Source organism: Erinaceus europaeus, chromosome 2 (assembly GCF_950295315.1).
Source record: "Erinaceus europaeus chromosome 2, mEriEur2.1, whole genome shotgun sequence".
NCBI classification, from domain to species: Eukaryota; Metazoa; Chordata; class Mammalia; order Eulipotyphla; family Erinaceidae; genus Erinaceus; species Erinaceus europaeus.
This window is the reverse complement of record NC_080163.1, coordinates 130,905,147-130,928,902: the sequence shown is the minus strand read 5'-3', so window position 1 is coordinate 130,928,902 and position 23,756 is coordinate 130,905,147. Positions and strand designations below refer to the sequence as shown.

At 36.9% G+C, this 23,756-nt stretch overlaps 1 protein-coding gene across 2 annotated transcripts in view; it reads left to right on the top strand.

Annotated features, from left to right (window-relative positions):
* CNTNAP4 (contactin associated protein family member 4) overlaps positions 1-23,756 on the top strand; it is a 340,865-nt gene that overhangs the window by 303,884 nt on the left and 13,225 nt on the right. For both annotated transcript variants that reach the window (XM_007527564.3, XM_060185140.1), the window contains 4 exons: positions 4,075-4,314; positions 6,299-6,523; positions 7,608-7,741; positions 8,912-8,999. In XM_007527564.3, the coding sequence (XP_007527626.1) occupies positions 4,075-4,314; positions 6,299-6,523; positions 7,608-7,741; positions 8,912-8,999 (687 nt within the window). The remainder of the gene's footprint in view (positions 1-4,074; positions 4,315-6,298; positions 6,524-7,607; positions 7,742-8,911; positions 9,000-23,756) is intronic.

Below are 23,756 nucleotides of genomic sequence, written 5' to 3'. Positions count from 1 at the left end.
TGTAAATATATATTTCTGTTAATATTCTCATTTCCCCCTGATATTTATTTCAACCATTAAGATCATGTAATAATTGCATTTTTTTGTATAAATCTCTTTAGAACTTATGAGTTCTTTGAGAGAAAAAGAAATTACATATGAATCTTTATCTTCAGTGTCAAACCCAGTGTCCAACTGTTGGGCTAGCGATGCGAGAGACAGAGATGACCCAGGAACCAAGCTCGTGGAGGCAAGGAAATTCAAATCTTTATTCATCAAGCACCTCCCAGAGTCGGGCGGTAGCACACCTGATTATGCCACATGGCACAAACTGCAATGGTTGGTGTCAGCCTCTTGGTCTGTTTGCCCACTTCTCTAGGCCAGACAAGGGCAGAGACAAGTCCAAAACAGAAGTGGCTTGACAATACCATATATATGGTTAGGAAAGGGGCAGGGAAAGGTGAAAGGGGCTGGGAATGGTAGGGGGCTTCCTTAGCAACTGTTGCTAGAGGTTTAACTGGTAGAATTAATAATATACTGCAGGGAATTAGGAAGGAGACCTTTAGTCATCTGTAAGACAAAGCAGAAGATTGATATGTAGATAATAAAAGGAGGAGCCATAGTATCAAAGAATGCAGGGTGGAGCAGGGGGAGCTGGCTTAACGTTTTAAGGAATGCCAGGCTCCTGGCAGTAGAAAAATGCAGGGTGTTTTGTGAGGCAGGGAGTCTGATATGACTTGGCAATAATTTGGGGTTCTTGTGCCCCCCCCTGCTCAACCTCTTGGTAGAAAGAGACTGACAGGACGGATACACCCCTCAGGTCAAGCCCTGCCAGGCTCTACTACATCTTCACAATTTCCCTACACCCAACAAAGAGCTGTTTAATAACACTTTCAGAACTGAAATTCCATCCAAACAAACAAAAGAAAAATGATCTGAGGAATAGAAGAAAATAGGAGTTTCCCCTCCCTACTGGTCTGGAGAAGACAGGAGTGGGAGAGGGAGGTTTAGAATAAAAGATCAATTTAAGTTGTTATCTTAGTCTACCAGTTCTTCATTTACCCCCTGGGCATTTCTATGCCTCTATCTTGTTACTAAGACAAAACAAAAATTAATAAGAATAAGCACATCAGAACATATGAGAATGGACTATTTATAGTCGGTGGATTTCAAGTTATTATTTTGTCATTGGCCAACTGAGATAAACCCCTAAATCAGAGGGATTATGGATGTTTCAGTGACAACTGCATAACAGACCATGATTTAATGTCACTATGGACTATAAACTATATACCATGATTTACAGTACTAAAACTTGAAATACAGGAGGAATACACCTTGACTCCTGGTGCCACCGCAGCTAGTCCTCCAGAACATTTCTAAACAAAACTAAAACCCAGGCTGCCTGACCCAGGAAAGAAACTCCTGCTAGAATGCTCATCAAATCTTCATCAAAGATAGAAGCCTGTGCCCTAGACATTCCTACTGAGTTGAATTGGCAGAGTGGAATATTAGGGAGACGTGAAACTAAGGTAAGAACTATTTTTGATATGACAGACCTTGAGATAAGGGAAGATAAGTTTTAGGAATGGCAGCATGTTGACTGTAAAATGAATGAACCAAGGAAAATGTCAACTATTCTGGAATTCAGAAATGAAATCAAATCTATCTACCCTCCCATGTCAGTTTAAGCTGGAATGGAAATGTCATATCACATCTAAATTTATAGATAGAAAATATGACCCATGCCTTAAAACTTTAATATTCTTCCATGAAGAAATACTGATTACATACATAGGAGCCATTTTAGTACAAAAACCTACATATAGTCATTTGGATAGATACCATTTTGTCTATGAATCTGAATACTATATGACATTAACATTATAGATATATAATTCTCAAGAATTCTTTTAATATCTGTATGGTATTTATTGTCCAAAATATGTAAATAATTTATTCATATTTATCCATTGAATTTATCTGCATAGTGTCTTAGAGGCCCAAATATTCCACGGGTCCAATGGTGTTTCTTTCTTCAACCTTTGAAATACCATGCTGTTCTCTCCTACTTCCATCCAGAAATTAATTCAGTTTAATGAATGGGTGTAATATATCAGTATTAAAGTAGTTATAATACATAGGTATTGCATGACAATACCAAGCATTATTCCATGTGCTGAAGATGAAGTGTGATGATAGCTATCCTTGTGTATTTAACTGAAGGGACATTGATAATATACAAAAAAAAAAATTAGTAGAGTTTTTATTTAGGATCTTTCTGGCTTTTTGAAATTTTTGCTTCTGAAAAACTTCTTAAACACCATTTAATTACTTAGGATAAAACTGTAAGTAGGGCTGGGGAGATAGCATAATGGTTATGCAAAGGACTCTCATGTATAACCTGGTTACATTCCCCAGCACCACCATAAGTCAGAGCTGAACAGTGCTCTGGCCTTTCTCTTTGTATCTTCCTCATTAAAATAAATAAAATAATATATATGTATATTACACGTATATGCATATGTATATATTAAAAAGAAGTCTCTGAGTAATTCAGAATAGATTAGGAACAAACTAAATGAAGTACAAGAGGAGTAAGCGTGATCTAGGAAAACTAGTATGTACAAAGTAGGAATTGACATCCTAACATTGAGACAATGTCATACATTCAAAGATACATCCCTTTTTAAGACCCCCAAATCATCTATTTGTCCTTCAGGAGATTTTATTTTTTAGAGTAGGGTCCATGTCAAGTTCTGAGTGTTAATATGTAATATTCTAGACACAAACTTATTTAGAAGTCCACCTGTATGTAAAAATATTTTAGATAGTTCTTAAAATGCGGTGCTCACAAGAATATAAATTGGTACAACCATTTTGGAAAATGTTGTGGAATATCCTCAAGAAGCTAAAGATAGAGCTGACACATGATCCAATAATCCTAAGTCTGGGTATCTGTTAAAACAATATAAAAGGGGTAGTGCAGCAGTGGGTTAAGCACACATGGCGCGAAGTGCAAAGACCAGTGTAAGGATCCCTGTTCAAGCTCCCAGCTCCCTACCTGCAGGGGCGTCACTTTGCAAGTGGTGAAGCAGGTCTGCTGGTGTCTTTCTCTCCTCCTCTCTCAATTTCTCTGTCCTATCCAACAGCAACAACAGCTACAACAGCAACCACAACAAAGGGCAACAACAAGGGCAACAAAATGGGAAAAATAGCCTCCAGGAGCAGTGGATTTGTAGTGCTGGCACCGAGCCCCAGTGATAACCCTGGAGGAAAAAAAAAAAAAAAAAGAATAAAAGGAGAATACAAAAATAGGGAATTCACTAGTTTTGTTTGTTTTTTAAATTTATGCCCTCCCCCCCCTTTTTTTGAGAACCTTTCTAAGTCTGAATCAATGAACACTGAACAAACACTTAGGGAAAAAAATCACTATGAAATATGCCAGACAAAAATAAATTTCCTGTTCAGTGACCATCTTTTCAATTAAAAAATAACTACCAAAGGAATATCAATACACTGTCAAGTTGGAAAAACTCAAGGACTCCTTTCAGTACTCACTGAATTAAAATATACAGAAGATAAATGAATTATATGATAGGTCAAATTTAAATTTCTACATAAAAATATCAGTATATACTTACTGTTATTTTGAATGAATATAAGAAATAACCTTAATCTTGTTGAAGTGGAAATACTAATAAACAAAAGTGAGTTTAAAGTTGAATCTTTTTTAGAAAACAAATATGCAATCCATCCACCTTTTGAAAAAATAAGTTAGCATTCTATTCCTTTGAAGTCTTTAGCTATTTTGTTACATATGCTGTTTCCAAAAATGATTGTATTTGCTCAACAATTTGTCACTGCTCCAGCCTAACATCCTCATATGGATAGAGGGAGAGAGGGAAAGGCACCACAGTAGTAAAGTTTTCCTCCAGTGCAGTCGTGGCCAGACTTGAATATTCATCAAAGTTTTGCCTTCTTCTGAAGGCCACCATTTTTGCTATTCTCTGTGAGGCCTCAGTTTTATTTATTCTTTCAGTCCTGAATCAAACACCCAGGAACATGTTTCCATTTGCAGTATTTCCCTCCTAGGTGGAACGGCCACCAGACAAAAAGGCTTTCTGGGATGTATTCGGTCTCTGCAGTTGAATGGGCTGGCCCTGGACCTGGAAGAAAGAGCCAGGGTTACTCCTGGAGTGGAGCCAGGTTGTCGAGGACACTGCAGCAGCTATGGAAAGTTGTGTCTCAATGGAGGGAAATGCAGGGAAAAAGCCAGTGGATTCTCTTGTGACTGCACCTTCTCTGCATTCACAGGGCCATTCTGCTCCAAAGGTAAGTGTGACCTAGTGAATAGGAAGAAAACTTGCATCAGTTCTTTTCTGTGTATGACTTCAAATCAAAAACAAACAAACAAAAGTCGTTTTCAGTGGTTTTGTGCATGCAAAGTACCTATTTGCACCAATCTCTTTTCATGACTTAGAGATAGATACCCCCTGTGTTTTTTTATTTTTATTTTTTGCAAGTTCTCTTTATACCACTTCAGTTTTATAACTAAATAAGCAAACAAAACCCAACAAACTACCTTTGTACTTTCATTCACTAGCCAAATAATGTCCAAGGAGAATTTTTGCTTTTAGGCCAGGTAGTGAAAATATTGTTCAGCATTAGTTCTGCTGCAGTCATTCTAGAGGTGGTGGTGTCTCAAGAACAAAGAATGGCCCTGCCAAATGCATACTTTTATTATATGTTAGTTTATTTAAGGTTTTATGTGTTTTGGGGATTTGGGATATAATGATTTGATAGGTTGTTTTGGGGTTTCTGGGAATACCTGAAAATGTTTTCATATAAGTAAAGGGTAATTTTTCACTTTGAGACCTTTTCCAGGTATGTGCTTTTTATAAGGAAAACATTAATTTTATTGGGAGCAGGTTAATTGGTTACAGTATGGTTATTGACATATGGCTACAGTTTCTCATCTCCCCTGATAAATGACTGTAGAATACAGCAAAGTTAAAATTTAAGATCAACCTGTAGTCATAAATGTGCTCCCATCCCAGGAAGCTTTTCACATTTGAAATTGGAATTAAGATTTCTTTGCAGGAAGATGTCTTTATTGTCCCAATCTAAGTGACTTCCAGTTCATATTTCTATGGTAGTGAATATGAAAAATATAGATACTAAAATAATAAAATAAACAAAAAGTACAAGGAGGGGATACATTGCTATATTTTCCTTTAAGTGTCACCTTTAATAACTGTTTTTTTGTCATTATGGAAAAATAGCAAAATTAATCACCCCTTATACTGCCCTCATATATATATATATATGGTGTGTGTACTGTAAAATAGTTTTATAAAATGATTTACGAGGGGGATAAATAGTTCCTTACATTGATCACTGCCATATAAATGTCCACATCTTTCTCATACAAATGCTAGATTTAGCTTTGTTTTTTCTTTTTTTCTTTTGCTTATCAAATATTATTATTCTTTGCCACCAAGGTATTACCTGCACAATAACTCCACTATGTTTCCATCAGCTCCTTTTATCCTTCCTTCCTTCCTTCCTTCCTTCCTTCCTTCCTTCCTTCCTTCCTTCCTTCCATCCTTCCATCCTTCCATCCTTCCCTCCCTTCCTTTCATCCCTCCCTTCCATCTTTCTTTTCCTTTCTTTCCTCCCTTCCTCCCTCCCTCCCTCCCTCCTTTCCTTCCTTCCTTCCTTCCTTCCTTCCTTCCTTCCTTCCTTCCTTCCTTCCTTCCTTCCATCCTTCCTTCCTTCTTTTGTGACTGAAACAGAAACTGAGGAGAGTGAGAGAGAGACAGGTAAGGCACTGAAGAAGCTTCCCCCCTGCAGGTGGGGACTTGAGACTGGAGCCCAGGTCCCTATGGATAGTAACATTTGCATTATATCATGTGTGACACCTCACAAACCCTAGGCTTACTTTTCTTTTTGTAGTGCACAATAAATATGAGACCATATATAAGCATAAGGGAAACTTTTTACCCGTTAATTATAGAAGGTAGGAGATCCCTTAAATTTCCTTCTTGTTATAGGAAAACTGATGTATTCTATTTTTTTCAGAAATACTAGCTTTCATTTATGTAGTTAACTAGTGAATTTATTGAATATAATTCTAGCATAAAGCTACTGCAGGAGACATCATGAAAACTCTGCTAGTTTTCTGCTATTTTATTCTGGTTTAGGGATATCTAATTGTTTCTATATAATTCATTAAAAAATTTTAATATCATAAAATTAAAATAACAAAAAATGTCATGTACTTGCTTTTTAAAATAAATTGTGCATGTCATTTCAGAAATTTCTGCACATTTTGGATCAGGTTCATCTGTGATTTACAATTTTCAAGAAAATTATTCCTTAAGTAAAAATTCCAGCTCCCATGCTGCTTCTTTTCATGGTGATATGAAAATGAGCAGAGAAGTGATCAAATTTAGTTTCCGAACTACACGAGCACCAAGCTTGCTTCTTTATATGAGCTCCTTTTATAAAGAATATCTTTCAGTTATCATCGCCAAAAATGGTAAGTGCTTTTTAGATGCCAGAGAGAAAACTGAATTAGAACATTATATCAGTAATACTGTAGATCCTTTTTTATGTTCTAGCTTATAAAAAATTGTTCCTGTATTCGTATTCATTTTTAGTACTGCTTTACACTGTAAGAGGATTATTTAAAATAACTAAGATAGCTTTATTTATTTATTTATTTATTTATATTGAGCATCTTACATGTTTAATGTAGATTTTATTTGTTTATTAAAATATATTTTTATTATTCCTAAAAGTTTATTACTCCCATGAATGTCACTATGACTTCGGTGGTTAATTTGGAAAATAGAAGTCTATATTTCATTAAAAATATTTTCTACAAGTTTCCTTAAACTAGAATGGAGAGGTTCTGAGGGAATGTTAACAAGCAAGCATTGTATATAAGAAAATGTCCACACAAAGAATCTGTTGCTTCTCATTCTAAGAAATAAAATAGTCATCAGAAATGTTGCTACATCAATTTCAGGGAAATATTATGCAGATTGGAATACATGTCACAAAAAATAAAGAAGCAAGCAAACAAACAAAAAACACTGGTTGCTGTTTTTCTCACCCCTGTATATCCAGATTAAATATAAAAACATATATTTTAAGATGAAAAGAATAAATTAATAAATATGTATATTTCATTTCAGCTAAATAATGTTCTTTGGGCACTGAACCCCAAAATAAAAGTAATATTTTCCAATAATTATATTCACCCCAACTATGCACATTGTACACTTGAAGCCAACTTATACATTGGGACATTTCTTTGTTAAATTAGAAGACACCCTATAAAAAATTAATTGACATCTTTGTAGATAACTTAGTGAGTACTATTAATTCTAATAGTAGACTTGGAAAGATACTGCTTATGAACAACACACTTGTTCCTGATATTGAAAATAGAGCAATTGCCCATCAACAAATTTCCAGAAATTTTAATGAGAGAGCATATCTAAATGTACGATTTTTTATTTTTCCTCAGAAGTAAATTATAACAACAAAAACTCTTTTAAGCTTTCAGGTAGTTCTTAACATGCAAATTTAACTAAAATATATTTTTCCTCTCTTAGGAAGTTTGCAGATAAGGTACAAGCTAAATAGATACCAAGAACCTGATGTCATTTATTTTGATTTTAAAAACATGGCTGATGGACAACTTCACCATGTAAAGATGAACAGAGAAGAAAGAGTGGTTTTTGTAGAGGTGGGTAGAGAATTGCATAGATGCAATGACTTCAATGATTATTTGTTAGCATGAAGAAAATGCTGCATGCATTTGATAATAAATTCAATGAGCTGAAAACATTCAGTGCTGCTGTTACACATATTGAAGGCTGATTTTCAAAGGTAGTTTAAGTTTTTCAAGAGAGAAAAATCTGTCCAACATGTGACTAATATTTGGTATTTAGTATGCCAAAATTCCACCCCCCCTTTTTAACTTGGCTCAAAGTGGAAAAACTATTTTATCATGGTGTGCTGTTGGGTAGAGTATTACCACTCTAATGAAATATATTTACTTCATATGACTGTAAATTGTGTAGCTACAATTCTAGTAAATAATGACTGAAAGAGCTGAATAAAAAAATTAATGACATGAGTCATAGGGGAAAAAGCAGAATTAGAAAATCTCTCAACTAATCATCCATGTAAAAATACCCAACCAAGTTACTGCTCAGGTTTGCAGGAGTGATGAAGAGCTTCCAGAGAAATGAATGTTAGAGGAATCACCACTAACTGACTTTACAAGAAGTACTAAAGGGAAAAAGAAAAAAAATTTAAATGATCTCACCCATGGGAGACAAATATAGAAACAAAGCAAGGAAAGTTAAATGACAACAAACTTTTTGGATTCAAACTGCAGAACTAAAGTTTTCAGAGGAGGTCAGGAGCAGGGGAAATTGGGCTGCAGGAGTGGAAGAAGTTCTGTAGACTTTGGTGGTTCTTGAAAGAACTTGGTTCTTTGGCCATGGATGTTGTGTAGTAATATATTTTGAGGTGTGAAATTGTACTTTTAAAACATATGTAGTCTTGTAAACCCAGATTACCTCCAAAATAAATAAAATAAAATAATTTTTAATAGTCAAGAATAGTTACCGAACTGTGTAAGAGTATCAAGGTAAAATGTTCCTATTCAGTGGAGAATAGCGAAGCAATAGAAAAAGACAGAGGAAGGGGTACACTGGTAGTTGTGGATAGTACAGGGATAACTTAGAAAATAATATTCATATTCATAAGTGGCTAGCTCTTAAAAATTTTGCTTTTACACACCTTGGTATCATACTAACAGTGTTCACCTACTACCTTTACTTCCTGTCTTTTTCTCAATAAAATGACCTCTATTTAAATGTTTGCATCTCATTTAACAATTTTGTAGATTGATGAAAATGCCAGGAGACAAGTCCACCTGAAGTCAGGTACAGAGTTCAGTGCTGTCAAATCGCTTGTCCTAGGAAGGATTTTAGGTAAGTAAAAGGCTTAATGTTGGCCCTAAAGTTAACATTCAAATATAAGTTAAAAGAGCTATAGTCCACACACACAGACATGAATTCAGCATGCCTAAAGAAAACTCCTGCCTGTAATCTGTACTCTCAGTTACATATAATCTTGAATACAAATTTTTGTGAATAAATAGGCATCCTTCTTGGATAGTTATATCACTTTAGAGATGGGAAGATAACACAGAGGTTGTACAACAGAATTTAGTCCTAAGGTTCAGAGGTCCAGATTCAATCACCAGTATCACCATAAGCCAGAACTGAGCAGTGCTCTGGTTAAAATAATTTGGAATGCCATTCTCTGCTGTGTCTTAATTCAGTATAATGAAACATGGCATTGTTCTTACACTTCAAAAATAACAAGAAAGCAGAAATAATTGATTATGTATCAAACAACTGCCAAATATACAAATGGCCGTATGGTGATGGAACTCATATTAGATCGACAAATAAGAGAAAACTGTTCATTTTCTAGAAGTTAGTGAATATGCTTTAGGTTATGGATTAGATCCTGCTTATTTTGTTGAGATGTTGCTGTGGGAACTCTTACTTGAATCTAATGAAATGTAAAGATAAATTCCTATTTATAGCCACTTAGTAGAAAGCACACATTATATTGCTCAAGGTACAGGGTCAGGCCCTCACCCACCACCTGAAGGAGGAAGCTTCACAAGTGGTGAAGCAGTGCTGCAGGTGAATCTCTTGAGAGCTGGTTTGGAGGTTCTAGCAGGGGAGCACAGCTACTCATATACCCTTGACAGAAGACCAGCCTGTGTCTATTTGGGGAAGGCCGTCCTCTTCTACCAAGCACACAGCTTCAGAAAAGGGACACCTGCCTAGCCAGCCAGTTAACCCTGTGATCAGTGGGGTGATAGATGTTGCAGCCAGATCACCCTCACATCTCAGGTCTCTCTCTTTATCTCCCCTTCCTCTCAATTTCTGTTTTATTCAAAATAAACAAATATTAAGCAAATTTTAAAAAGAAACTATATTATGATCACATGGAAACTATTTCTAATTCCCTACTACATTTAGTATTTAAATGTTTAAGGACTTTATTATAAGTTCAGCAATAATAATGTACATATAATTGAGTCAGTACAGTGGGAAAGGTAAAGATTTTTTCCAAACAGCTCATCTTAGAGCTTTCTGTAATCAGCAAAATACATTAAGTTTGCTTTTCATATTCAAAATTCACTATAAAATAATTTCTGCAGTATGTTTGAATACTTTTATATAATTTACTTATATAAATATGTCCATGTATAATAGTTTTGTGATCTGCTTAAATAAAATGTAGATTATTGCTTTTTAAAAGAATTATTATATAGAGACAGAGAGAAATTGAGAAGGGTGGGGGAGATAGGGAGAGAGACAGACACCTGTAGCTCTGCTTCAGCACTCAGGAAGCTTTCCCCCTGCATGGGGGAGGGGGGAGAACCAAGGGCTTGAACCTGGGTCCTTGTGTACTGTAGTGTTTGCTTAACCAGGTGTACCACCACCTGACCCCCTTAGATTATTATTTTCTCTCCTTCCGAGTAGTAGTAGCTTTTGTATATTAGAGATGATTACTGAAATTGATTATTTCTCTTCTGAGGTCACAAGCCAGAAATTACATTCATATTACTATAGAGATTTAAGCCACATGCAAATAAAGTCCATAGCTAGAAAGGAAAGGAACTCTACCAGTCTTCTCTGAAGAACTTTAAGAACAATTTCTAATATCTCAGTTATTCTATATGTAGCTCTTGTCTCAATGGCCAGTGATAAGAAAAAGAATGGACGGGGTTCTGGATAACACAAGGACACTGTCATTTTGAAAATATATTGTGAAATGACTGTTACGATTTTTAAGATAGTGAATAAGGGAGTCTCTTAAGAAAAACTTAAAAGAGTAGTACAATTTAGATCAAGAAATGTGATTAAAATCATTTGTATTCATCAGGTTGATCAGTAATATTTTAGTAATTAAACCATCATAGGTTGTCTTCACTGAAAAATGTGAATTTGTCCTTGTGAAGATTTTAATCATCTCCAGAGAGTTAGAATTACATTTTTAACTGACTGTAGCTAGAAATTTATAGATGTCTTTTCTCCTATCCATAGTACATGAATGTAGATCACAAGTGTCACATATACATGTTCCAGGTGACATGGGCAAGTGCATTCCTTTCACTTGGCAGTACAACCTAACAAAACATAGAGCTCTGCAAAAAAGTGTAGTTAGTCACTCTAAATGACCATCAACAGATGACTGGCTAAAGATGTTATAGGATGTATATTTTATGGATGGAATACTACTCTGTGATTTAAAAAAAAAAGATGACTTTATGTCTTTTGGGACAAAATAGAATGAACTAAAGGTGATTATGCTCAGAAAAATAAGTGATGAAAGATGGCTACCTGATAGTTTCACTCAGAAATGGAATCTAGAGAACTGGAATACATGAGTTTACAAAAACACAGCCAGAGAGAACTGTGTGAGAACCTCTTTGGGAGGGTGGGGCACAAAACTTTGGTAATGGGTATGGTGTGGAACTTTACCATGTAATCTTAAAGTTTTGTAAACCACTATTAATCAAAATTTTTTAAATAGCTTGGAAAAAAAAGCAGAGCTCTACTTGCATCTCAAATAATAAAAAATAATGGAATCACATATATTTTCCTGGTGTCAGCTCTAAAAATCTTCAGTGATAACATGAGAATACTTTCTTTAAAATTAAAGAGAGAAAAGTATTGTTTCTTTCTGTAATTACTTACGTGTGTTTTATAATGTACCTGTGCCAGAATGAACAACAACAACAAAAATAAAGCTATGTAGGGCCAGCAAAAGAGCTCACTTGGATAGTGTGCTGCTTTGCCATGTGTGTGACCCAGGTTTGAGCCCAATTCCCACCACATTGAAGGAAGCTTCAGAGCTGTGGTACCTTTAAGTCTATATCTAAAAATTAAATAAATGTATAAAATAAATAAGCAAATAAATGAAATTAAGTTATGTTGGCATTTATCCTCTCTGTTTTTCCCTATTTTACGTATCTCTGTCTTCCACCCTCTATTAAGAAGCAAGTGGGTGGGGTGGGGATGACCATTGGGTGCAGTGGAGTCATCATGTAGCACAGAGCCCCAGCAATAAGCCTGGTGGCAATAAGTAAGTGCATGACTAAATGAATAATACAACTATTATCAGGGTTAGACTGTTGAATGGGTACATTTATTAAAAAACTAAAGAGAGTGGGAGAGAGAGTTGTGATTCTGCTAGTATCATCTTTTAAGTTTATATATTCTAAGATGATATCCATATCATCACATTATAACTTGATATTGTTCCCCCATACCTCTTTTTGTTTGATATCTATTAGCAGTACTTGCTAATGATTAACTAGAATTTGTAAAGAAATTTCCTATGTTCACATTTGTAGAAATGAAGAAGACAGAAGGAAAACTATTCCTTTCTTTTTTAAAAAAATATTTATTTAATTCCTTTTTTTGTTGTCCTTGTTGTTTTTATTGTTGTCGTAGTTATTATTGTTGATGTCATCGTCGTTGAAGGAATAGGACAGAGACAAATGGAGAGAGGAGAGAGGAGAGAAGACAGAGATGAGGAGAGAAAGATAAACACCTGCAGACCTGCTTCACAACTTGTGAAGCGACTCCCTGCAGTTGAGGAGCTGGGGGCTTGAACCAGTTCCTTAAGCCAGTCCTTGTGCTTTGTACCAGGTGCATTTAACCGGCTGTACTACCACCCAACTCCCTAGAGCTATTCTTTTCTTTCTGATATTTCTGTGGATAAGGCATACACTTTGATGTTATTGCTTTGATGAATATGTTAAATAATTGACAATATACATAGTAATATTAAAGTGAATGATTCTTCAGGCAGCTTTATTTTTTTCATAAAGTACCTTTTTATGAAAATCTGCTTCCTTACAGGATATCTTTTACACACAATATCGTGTTCTGTATAATACTATTACTAGCTATAAAATGTTTGCTAAATTGTGATTGGAAATGCTTGGCATGCAAAAGTCTCAGGGTCCCATGGGGGAAAGAACAACTTTGTCTTTTTGCTTTTCCACTTGGTTGTCGCTGAGCCCATACTGAGTGCACATAATATTGGGTTGTCAGAAAAGCCATAATAACACATTATTCTATGCAAAAAATACATCATCACTTTTCTGGCAACCCAGTGGTAAAAATATCCTACTGAGTTCAAGCCTTTCTCCTCCTTGATTTGTTGTACTATTCTTGTGCAAGCCTTCTATGTATTTCCCTTTAAAGATAATGATACCCTTTTTAAAAGGGATCCCATTTTCAGAGTTAGGGCAAACTTTTTACACATATTTTTAAATTGTTTATTTTGTTCTGCTTATTTGTCTAGTTGGTAATGAGACCCATGAGAAATTTCATGGGGCAATTGTAATTTTTTATTTGTTTACATCATAACCTTTCCAAAAATAGTATTCTTCCTAGGCAATAGAAAGGCATTTTGTACTTATATTAATGGCTTAGTACTCTAAGTTTTCTTGTAATCCTTTGCTTAAGAGGGTTTTTTTTTTTAATATTTACTTACTTATTTTCCCTTTTGTTGCCCTTGTTGTTTTTCATTTTTGTTGTACTTATTATTGTTGTTATTGATGTCATCGTTGTTAGGACAGAGAGAGGTGGAAAGAGGAGGGGAAGACAGAGAGGGGGAGAGAAAGACACCTGCAGACCTGCTTCACGGCTTGTGAAGTGACTCCCCTGCAGGCGGGGAGCCAGGGGCTGAAACCGAGATCATTATACCAGTCCTTGCTCTTCGCACCACGTGTGGTGTGCTTAACCCCCTGTGCTACCGCCCTTTTCCCAAGAGAGGTTTTATTTATAGCCTGGGAGGTGATGCAATGACTAGAGCACTGAACTTTGCATCATGAGGTTTTTCTAGTTCTCCTCCTCCTTCTCCTCCTCCTCCTCCTCTTCCTTTTTTGCCATCTTACTGGGGGATTAATGGTTTACAGATAGCTGTTGACACATGGGTACAATCTCTCTCATCTCCCCATCATAGGTGTCTGCAAAAAACTCTCACCTCCTGACTGACTTACATACTTTTTCACCTTCATGTACCAGTACTCCAATGCCCTCTCCACTCCTTCCCAGACTCCCTTGCTTTGTTGGAGGACACCACATCCAGCTAAACTTTCACCTTTTATTTTCCCTTTCTGTCCTTGTTTCTTAACTGTATGTGACAATATCAAGCATTTTTTCCTTCTCTTTAAGGAAATTTCTCTTTACCGTAGGATAAATCATTCCCTTTGTTGGAAAGTATAATTGAGGGCATTTGTTGATAGGTATGCACCCCCAAATTTGAGTCAGTTAAAGCTTCTGTAACTACAAATATTCCCTTCATGATGCTCTTTGAATTCTGGTGATGCACGAGACAATTGTCTTCAGTTCCCCCACCTTCTGTACTCCTAACCCTTACAGGATGGCATTTCAGAGGGTAGGCAATAGCAAAGATGCAGATTTTTGCCTACTAGCTTTATTAGAACAAAATCTGCTATATATACATTTCTAAGATGAAGTTTTGTTTAAGAAAAACATTTTATTAGTTATTTAATATAGATCTACAAAATTACAAGGTAACAGAGATATAAATCCACCTCCACCTCCAGAGTTCTATGAACCCATTTTCTTCACTGGAAACTGCAGTAGTTCTTCCAAGGTCACAGATATGTATTGAAGAAGTTTTTTGACCCCAGATTTTCTGATATTTGTTATTAGAAATCCTGCTGATTGTTACCTTTGCATCTATGTTTATAAAATTTTTATTTGTCTACAAGACACATTACTTCGACTAATAACCCACTAGGTCTGGATTTCAGGTTCTGTTTCATTATCACAAAATCCTGCTTTAAGGTGAAGTCTAGACATTTCAGATACTTCTTCCCATAGGCAGCTGAGGGTTAGATTGCCACAGAGTTCACCCAAAAATGTCTGGCTGCTGCCCTAAGGGTCTGGAGATTGTGCATGGGATAACTGGAATAAACTTGATATCTTATGGCATCAAAAGAATGTACCTGACATTATGACATTTGGATAATAGTTTCAAGCACCCTTACCTTGATGTTTTCTCTCTTAGGAATGTATTCTGATCTTTGTTTTGTCTGAACATATTATGAAATGCATAAGTTTTACAAATAAATGTTCCTTGAAGCTTGGGATAGGGGGAGCACTTGACACTGTCCTAGCTAGAGATGTCATATGTGTGTGTTTCCATCTGACCTCTTCTGATCAACTGTGGTTACATTCTCTCCACCCTGAGATGTGTCTAGTTTCAGGACCGTGGTAAATGCCTAAAATTCTCCAGCTGCATAATTACTATAAATATGAGTTGACTATTTTTTCTACCTATCTACATCTATATATCTATATCACCCAATTATTCAATGATCCTGCCTTCTCTTCCTTTCTAAGTCATACCTATACCTATTACTATTTCCAATTGCCCTTCCTTTTCCCTCTTCTTTCTCTGGAGTATGATGGAATGGGGGTTCAGAGTCCCCCGGTCATCTTCCCCTAACATATCTTCCCTTCTGGGACTATGGACCAAAATTCTTTTTGGGGTGCAGAATGTAGTTCTGCCTTCTGTAATTGCTTCTCCACTGGACATTGACAGGTCAATTCATATGAGAATCTTTTTTTTAATTTATTTTTATTATTTTTTTTATTTAAGAAAGGATTAATTAACAAAACCATAGGATAGGAGGGGTACAACCCCACACAATTCCCACCGCCCAATCTCCATATCCCACCCCCTCCCCCGATAGCTTTCCCATTCATATGAGAATCTTAATGTAGCTGTTAGCTTTGTTTGGACTCAACGTTTCAAAGATGTTTGCAAGCTAAATACCTTTCACTCCTGCTTCTATTCCAACCTACTGAATCTCCTAAAACAAGATGTCACTGACCCAGTCTAAAGATTACCACTGAGTAAGCTGTTGTGAGACTTTCTGTCTTTTGGTTTAAAGAAAGACTAGATTTCTGCCTAAAATATCTTAAGGAAGACTCTGAATTGTGTGGGTCCTTTCCCTTTAATTAAATTGTACATTTCTTTCTCCACTTGGGAATATTTGACTTCCAAAAAGCTCTGGATCCTATGGAGAAAAATCAACAATATAAACATCATTTATTTTCTTCTTCTTCTTCTTTTTCTTCTTCTTCTTCTTCTTCTTTTCTTCTTCTTCTTCTTCTCTCTCTCTCTCTCTCTCTCTCTCTCTCTCTTTTAATTAAGAGGTTAATGGTTTACAATATAGTCCTTGACAAATAGCTACAACCTTTCACCACCCCTTGATTAGTATTTGAGAGACGCTTGCTCCCCCAACTTAAGATACCCTCCTTCCATCTAATACCAGGAACCTAATGTCCCTTTATGTTGTTCCTTTCCCTCCTTCCCATGTCCTTTGTTATGGTGTAATATGCCACATCCAGTCCAAGTTTCATCTTATTTTTTACCCCTTGCTATCATCTTTTTTTCTTAAGTTCCAAGTATGAGTGAGATCATTCGGTATTGCTCTTTCTTTGTGACTTATCTCACTCAATATTATACCTTCAAATTATGACCAAGATATTACAAAGGAGATGGCCTCGTTGTGTTAGTGGCTGCATAGTATTTCATTGTGTATATGTACCCCAATTTTATTTTTTTTAATTTTTTTATTTAAGAAAGGATTAATTAACAAAACCATAGGGTAGGAGGGGTACAACTCCACACAATTCCCACCACCCAATCTCCATATCCCACCCCCTCCCATGATAGCTTTCCCATTCTCTATCTCTTTGGGAGCATGGACCCAGGGTCATTGAGGGTTGCAGAAGGTAGAAGGTCTGGCTTCTGTAATTGCTTCCCTGCTGAACATGGGCATTGACTGGTCGGTCCATACTCCCAGTCTGCCTCTCTCTTTCCCTAGTAGGGTGGGTCTCTGGGGAAGCTGAGCTCCAGGACACATTGGTGGGGTCTTCAATCCAGGGAAGCCTGGCTAGCATCCTGATGGCATCTGGAACCTGGTGATTGAAAAGAGAGTTAACATACAAAGCCAAACAAATTGTTGAGCAATCATGGACCCAAAGCTTGCTTCATCTCAGACTGTGTCCAGAGACTTCACGTATGGAATGACAACCCTTCAGCTTCATTACTCGGGTGAGACCTTTCCTTTCATAGTATTCTCTAATTTCATCTCAGGTGGTTCACTTTCTAACAAAGTCCCAAAACCTAGATATACACCAGTTTCTGTGAGAGAGAGCTTATGTTCACATGTATCCATAAACTGCTGCAAAATATATACCTGAAAGCAGAAGTACACTAGAGTTTGCAGTGAGTAACTCCCTAACACTTCCTCTCCACTATTCTAAGCTTTGGGTCCATGATTGCTCAACAATTTGTTTGTACCCCAATTTTCTTAGCTACTCATCTGCCATTGGACATCTGAATTGCTTAAAAGTTTGGGTTATTACCAACTGTACTACTATGAATATAAGTAAGCATAGGTCTTTTATGATAAGTGTACTTGTTTTCTCTGGGTATATTCCCAGAAGAAAGATTATAAGGTCATAGGGTAGATCCATCTCTATTATTATAAGTAATCTCCATACTGTTTTTCTGCTTGAGTTGGATCAATTTATATTCCCACCAGCATGTAGGAGAGTTCCTTTCCCTTAAAGCCTCTTCAACAATTGGTGTTTCTTTTTTTCTATTTTATGAAAGCCTCAAAGTGTAAAATGATATCTCATTATTGATTTTGTTTGCATTTCTCTGATCATCAGTGACTTTGAGCATTTTGTGAAATTTCTTGATTGGGGGATTCATGGTTTCCAGTTGACAGTAAAATACAATAGTTTGTACATGTGCTACATTTCTCAGTTTTCCACATAACAATTCAATCCCCTCTAGGTCCTCCTCTGCCATCATGTTCCAGGACCTGAGTCCTCTCCCCAACCCCAGACTCTTTTACTTTGGTGCAATACACCAACTGTAGTACAAGTTCTGCTTTGTGTTTGCCCTTATTTCAAGGACTCTAGACTCATTGGTCTTTTGTATTATTATTTTTTGCTTTCTATGCCATTTGTTTCTGCTCTAATTTTTATTATTTCTCTTCTACTAGCTTTGGGTTTCCTTTGCTCTCCCCCCCCCCAAATCCTTAAGATATTCAGTGAGTCTTTTTTTTTTTTTAGTTTTTTCACATTTCCCAATGTATTCCTTTATTACTACATGTTTCCCTCTTAGTACTGCTTTAGCATGTCCCAAACATTCTAATAGCTCATATATTCATTTTCATTTGTTTCCAGGAACACTTTAATTTCCTTTTTGATCCTGTAGCTGTTAAGTTGAGTGCTGTTGATTCTCCATATTTTGGAAATTTCTGTATCTTTCTGTTTAGTGTTGAGTGTTAATTTAATTCTGCTGTTATCACAGGGGATGCCAGGAATGATTTCAGTGTTTTTATGTATATTGGTGCTATCTTTTAGGCTTTGTATGTGATCTATGTGTGATAATGTTCCATGTGGACTTGAGAAGAATGTGTATTCTACTATTTGGTGTGTATAGCTCTAACATCCAGTAGATCTCATGGTGCCCATTCCTTCATTCAATTCTTGTTTCTATATTGATTTACTGCCTGTTTTGCTAATCTTTCCACTTGGGAAAGTGAAGCATTCAGTTGTGCCAACGTTAATATATTGCTGTTGATGTATTTTCTTAGTTCTCTCAGTAGCTGTTTTATATATTTTGTTGCCTCTTCATTTGGTGCATATTTATTTATTTATTTTATTTAAGAAAGGAGACATTAACAAAACCATAGAATAAGAGGGGTACAGTTCTGCACAATTCCCATAACACGATCTCCATATCCCATCCCCTCCCCTGATAGCCTTCCCATTCTCTATCTCTCTGGGAGTATGGATCCAGGGTCGTTGTGGGTTGCAAAGGATGGAAGGTCTGACTTCTATAATTGATTCCCCGCTGAACATGGGCATTGACTGGTTGATCCATACTCCCAGTCTGCCTCTCTCTTTCCCTAGTAGGGTGGGGCTCCAGTATACATTGATGGGGTCGTCTGTCCAGGGAAGTCTGGTCAGCATCTCGCTGGCATCCGGAACCTGGTAGCTGAAAAGAGAGTTAACATACAAAGCCAAACAAACTGTTGAAAAATCATGGACCTAAAGACTGGAATAGTGCGGATGAGGTGTTGGGGGGTATTCCCAGCATGCTCTTGTGTACTTTTGCTTTCAGGTAAATATTTTGCCCTAGTTTATGGGCATGTGTGAACCTATGCTCTATCTCAGGGGACCTGGACTATATCAAGGTTTGGGGACTTTATTGGGGAGTGGACCCCCTGGAATGGAATTAGAGAATACTATGAAAGGAAAGGTCTCACCCAAGTGATGAGGCTGAAGGGTTGTCATTCCACACCTGAAGTCTCTGGACACAGTCTGAAGTGGGGCATGTTGTCGTGGCACTCGTTGCATTGATTAGGTTGAGATAGGCAGATGCAATGTTATTTGATTTGAATTGAGAGCAGCATGCAGAAAAGTGGGCCCCACCCTAAGGTTCCAGGACTGGGGGAAATATAGGCTCTGTAGTGGAAATGTGAGGCTCCTGCTGTCTTAGGGTTCAAGAAGGCAATGGATAGTTATTCTTATAATCACATTATTTGGTGATTGGGTTAACTTTGGAAAGTCCCTTTGTTAGGATTTGGGGTATAATACCCAGCATCTTGTATATAGCTGGGCTACCAGTTGCTTCTGTTCTAGCTGGTCTAGGCCTTTGAGAGAGTCCACATATCAAAGACTCAGCCTATGTATTAAAAAGACTCACTCTGTGTTTTAAGAAGTTCTAGACACATGATCAATTTTTGCCCTCTCATATTAATTAAATGGTGGTTTATATGTTTACACTTTAATAGGAATGTACATAAACACCATTCCCACCACCAAAAGACTGTGTCCTATCCCCCCACCCCCAACTCCCACCTCTCCAACCCCCCCTGTCGCGCACCAGGAAGCCCAGTGGCCACCCTCCCCTTCACCACAGGGTTTTTACATTGGTGCCCTGCTCTCAATTTAATCAGATCCTGCTTTTAGTTTCCCTTTCTGTTCATCTTTCTCAGCTTCTGCTGATGAGTGGGGACATCCCATACTCATTGTTATCTTTCTGACTTAGCTCACTTAACATAATTCCTTCTAGCTCTGTCCAAGATGGGTCAGATAAGGTGGGCTCATTTTTCTTAATAGCTGCATAGTATTCCATTGTTTATATGTACCACAGCTTTCTCATCCATTCCTTTGCTGTTGGGCACCTGGGTTCCTTCCAGGTTTTAGCTATTAGGAATTGTTCTGCTATGAACATAGATGTACACATATCTTTTTGGTTGGGTGTTATGGAATCCTTGGGGTATATCCCCAGGAGAGGAATTACTGGATCATATGGAAGGTCCATGTCTAGCCTTGTGAGAGTTCTCCAGACTGCTCTCCAGAGAGGCTGGACCAATTTACATTCCCACCAGCAGTGCAAAATGGTTCCTCTGTCCCCACAGCTTCTCCAACATTTGTTGCTGCTGTCCTTTTTGATGTATGCCATTCTCACAGGAGTGAGATGGTATCTCAATGTTGTCTTTAGTTGCATTTCTCACAAATTAGCGACCTGGAGCAGTTTTTCATATGTTTGTTAGCCTTTTGGATCTCCTCTGAAGTGATTGTCTTGTTCATATCGTCTGCCCATTTTTGGATGGGGTCATTTGCTTTTTTGGTGCTAAGTTTGCTGAGCTCTTTGTATAAAATTATTTTGGTGATTAGTCTCTTGTCTGATGTATGGCATGTGAAGATCTTCTCCCATTCTGTGAGGGGTCTCTTTATTTGTGTGATAGTTTCTTTGGATGTGCAGAAGCTTTTCAATTTGATGTAGTCCTATTGGTTTGTTTCTGCTTTAGTCTTCCTTGCAATTGGGTTTGTTTCATCAAAAATGTCCTTGAGGTTTAGGTGGGAAAGTGTTTCACCAATGTTTTCCTCAAAGTATTTGATAGTTTCCGGTCTGACATCCAGGTCTTTGATCCATTTGGAATTGATTTTTGTTTCTGGTGAGATATGGTGGTTCAATTTAATTCTTCTCCATGTTATAACTAGTTTTCCCAGCACCATTTATTGAAGACAGCCTCCTTCTTCCATGTAATCCTTTCGGCCCCCTTATCAAAGATTAGATGTCCATAGGTGTGGGGGTTTAGGTCTGGGCTTTCAATTCTGTCCCACTGGTCTGTGTGCCTATTTTTGTCCTAGTACCAGGCTGTTTTGATAATGATGGCATCATAATATAGTTTGAGATCTGGGAGTGTGATGCCTCCATTTCTGTTTCTTTTCCTCAAGATGGTTTTGGCAATTCTAGGTGATTTATGGTTCCACATAAATGATTGTAGTTTTTGTTCTATTTTCTTAAAGAAGCTTGGTGGAACTTTGATGGGTATTGCATTAAATTTGTATATGGCTCTGGGGAGAATATTCATTTTGATGATATTTATTCTTCCAATCCATGAGCATGGGATGTCTTTCCATTTCTTGGTATCAGTTTCTATTTCCTTGAAGAGTGACTCACAGTTTTCAGTATACAAGTCTTTCACTTCTTTGGTCAGCTTTACTCCTAGGTATTTTATTGATTTTGTTGCAACAGTGAATGGGAGTGATTTCTCGATGTCTTCTTCTGATTTAGTGTTTGCATAGAGAAATGCCACTGATTTTTGTACATTGATTTTGTAGCCTGACACCTTGCTATATTACCTAATAACTTCCAGTAGTTTTCTACTGGATTCTTTAGGTTTTTCTATGTTTACTATAATATCATCTGCAAATCCTGAGAGCTTAACTTCTTCCCTTCCAATCTGTATTCCTTTAATTTCTTTCTCTTGCCTGATTGGTATGGCAAGAACTTCCAATACTATGTTGAAGAGTAATGGTGATAATGGACAGCCCTGTCTATTCCCTGATCTGAGGGAAAACGCTTTCAGCTTCTGTCCATTGAGTATGATGTTGGCTACAGGTTTGCTATATATGGGTTCCACTATCTTGAGAAATTTCCCATCTATTCCCATTTTTCTGTAGAGTTTTGAGCATGAATGGGTATTGAATTTTGTCTAAGGCTTTCTCTGCATCTAATGAGATAATCATGTAGTTTTTGGCTTTGCTTTTATTGATGTGGTGAATGACATTGATTGTCTTACAGATGTTGAACCAGCCTTGCATTCCTGGGATGAATCCCACTTGGTCGTGATGAACAATCTTTTTGATATGCTGCTGTATCTGGTTGGCCAAGATCTTGTTTAATATTTTGGCATCTATGTTCATCAGAGATATCGGTCTATAGTTTTACTTTTTTGTTGTGTCTCTATCTGCTTTTGGTATCAGGGTGATGTTGGCTTCATAGAAGGTGGAAGAGAATGTTCCTGTTTCTTCGATCTTATGGAAAAGCTTTAGGAGTATGGGTACTAACTGTTTCCTGAAGGTTTTGTACAATTCGTTTGTGAAGCCATCTGGTTCAGGACTTTTGTTGTTGGTGAGATTCTTAATAACAGTTTCGATTTCTTTGTGATTGGTGCATTTAGATTTTGTACTTCTTGTTGGTTCAGTTTTGGAAGGGCATATGCTTCTAGGAATTGTTCCATTTCTTCCAGATTTTCTAGCTTGGTGGTGTATAGTTCTTCATAGAAATTTCACATGATTTTCTGGATTTCTGTGGTGTTAGTTGTGATATCTCCTCTATCATTTACAATTCTATGAATTTGAGTCTTCTCCCTTTTTTTTTTTTTAGTGAGTCTGGCTAGGGGTTTGTCAATCTTGTTTAATTTTTCAAAGAACCAACATTTGGCTTCATTGGTGCATATTTATTTATTATTACTATGTACTCTTGATGATTGATCTCCTCAGCATTAAGTAATGTCCATTCCTATCCTTTAACACCTAAATTATCTTTAAGTATATTGTGTCAGAACAATATGGCTGTTCCTGTCCTTTTATGTGGTCCATTAACATGTATGATGATATTCTACCCTTTTATTTTGAACCTGTTTCTGTTCTGGCAAGTAAGATGGTTTTCTTGCAGACAGCATATAGTTGGGTTGTCTTTCTTGATGCATGATCTCACACTCTGTCTTTTAATGGGTGAGCTTATGCCATAGACATTAAGTGAAATTACCAACTTAAGATATTTCAGTGCCATTTTTTATGTAAGTCTTGCTTGCTTTATGTGTATTTTTAAGTCTATCTATTAATTTGATTTTATTAGTTATAAGAATCCATTTATAACTTCTTGGATAGAAAGTTTGGTAGTAATAGTTTCTTTCAGCTGTTCCTTGTCTCTTTGATTCCATCCATTCTGAATGAGAGTCTGGCAGCAGTGAGAATCTCTCAAGATTCTCTATGAAATGAGTCAGCATTTCCTGGGGGTAAGAACGTGGCCTTCATAAGAATACATGACCTGTCAATGCCCATGTTCAGCGGGGAAGCAATTACAGAAGCCAGATCTTCAACCTTCTGCATCCCACAATGACCTTGGGTCCATACTCCCAGAGGGTTAAAGAATAGGAAAGCTTTCAGGGGAGGGGATGGGAATACAGAGTTCTGGTGGTGGGAATTGTGCGAAGCTGTACCTCTCTTATCCTATGGTTTTGCCAATATTTCCTTTTTATAAATAAAAAATTAAAAAAGAATACA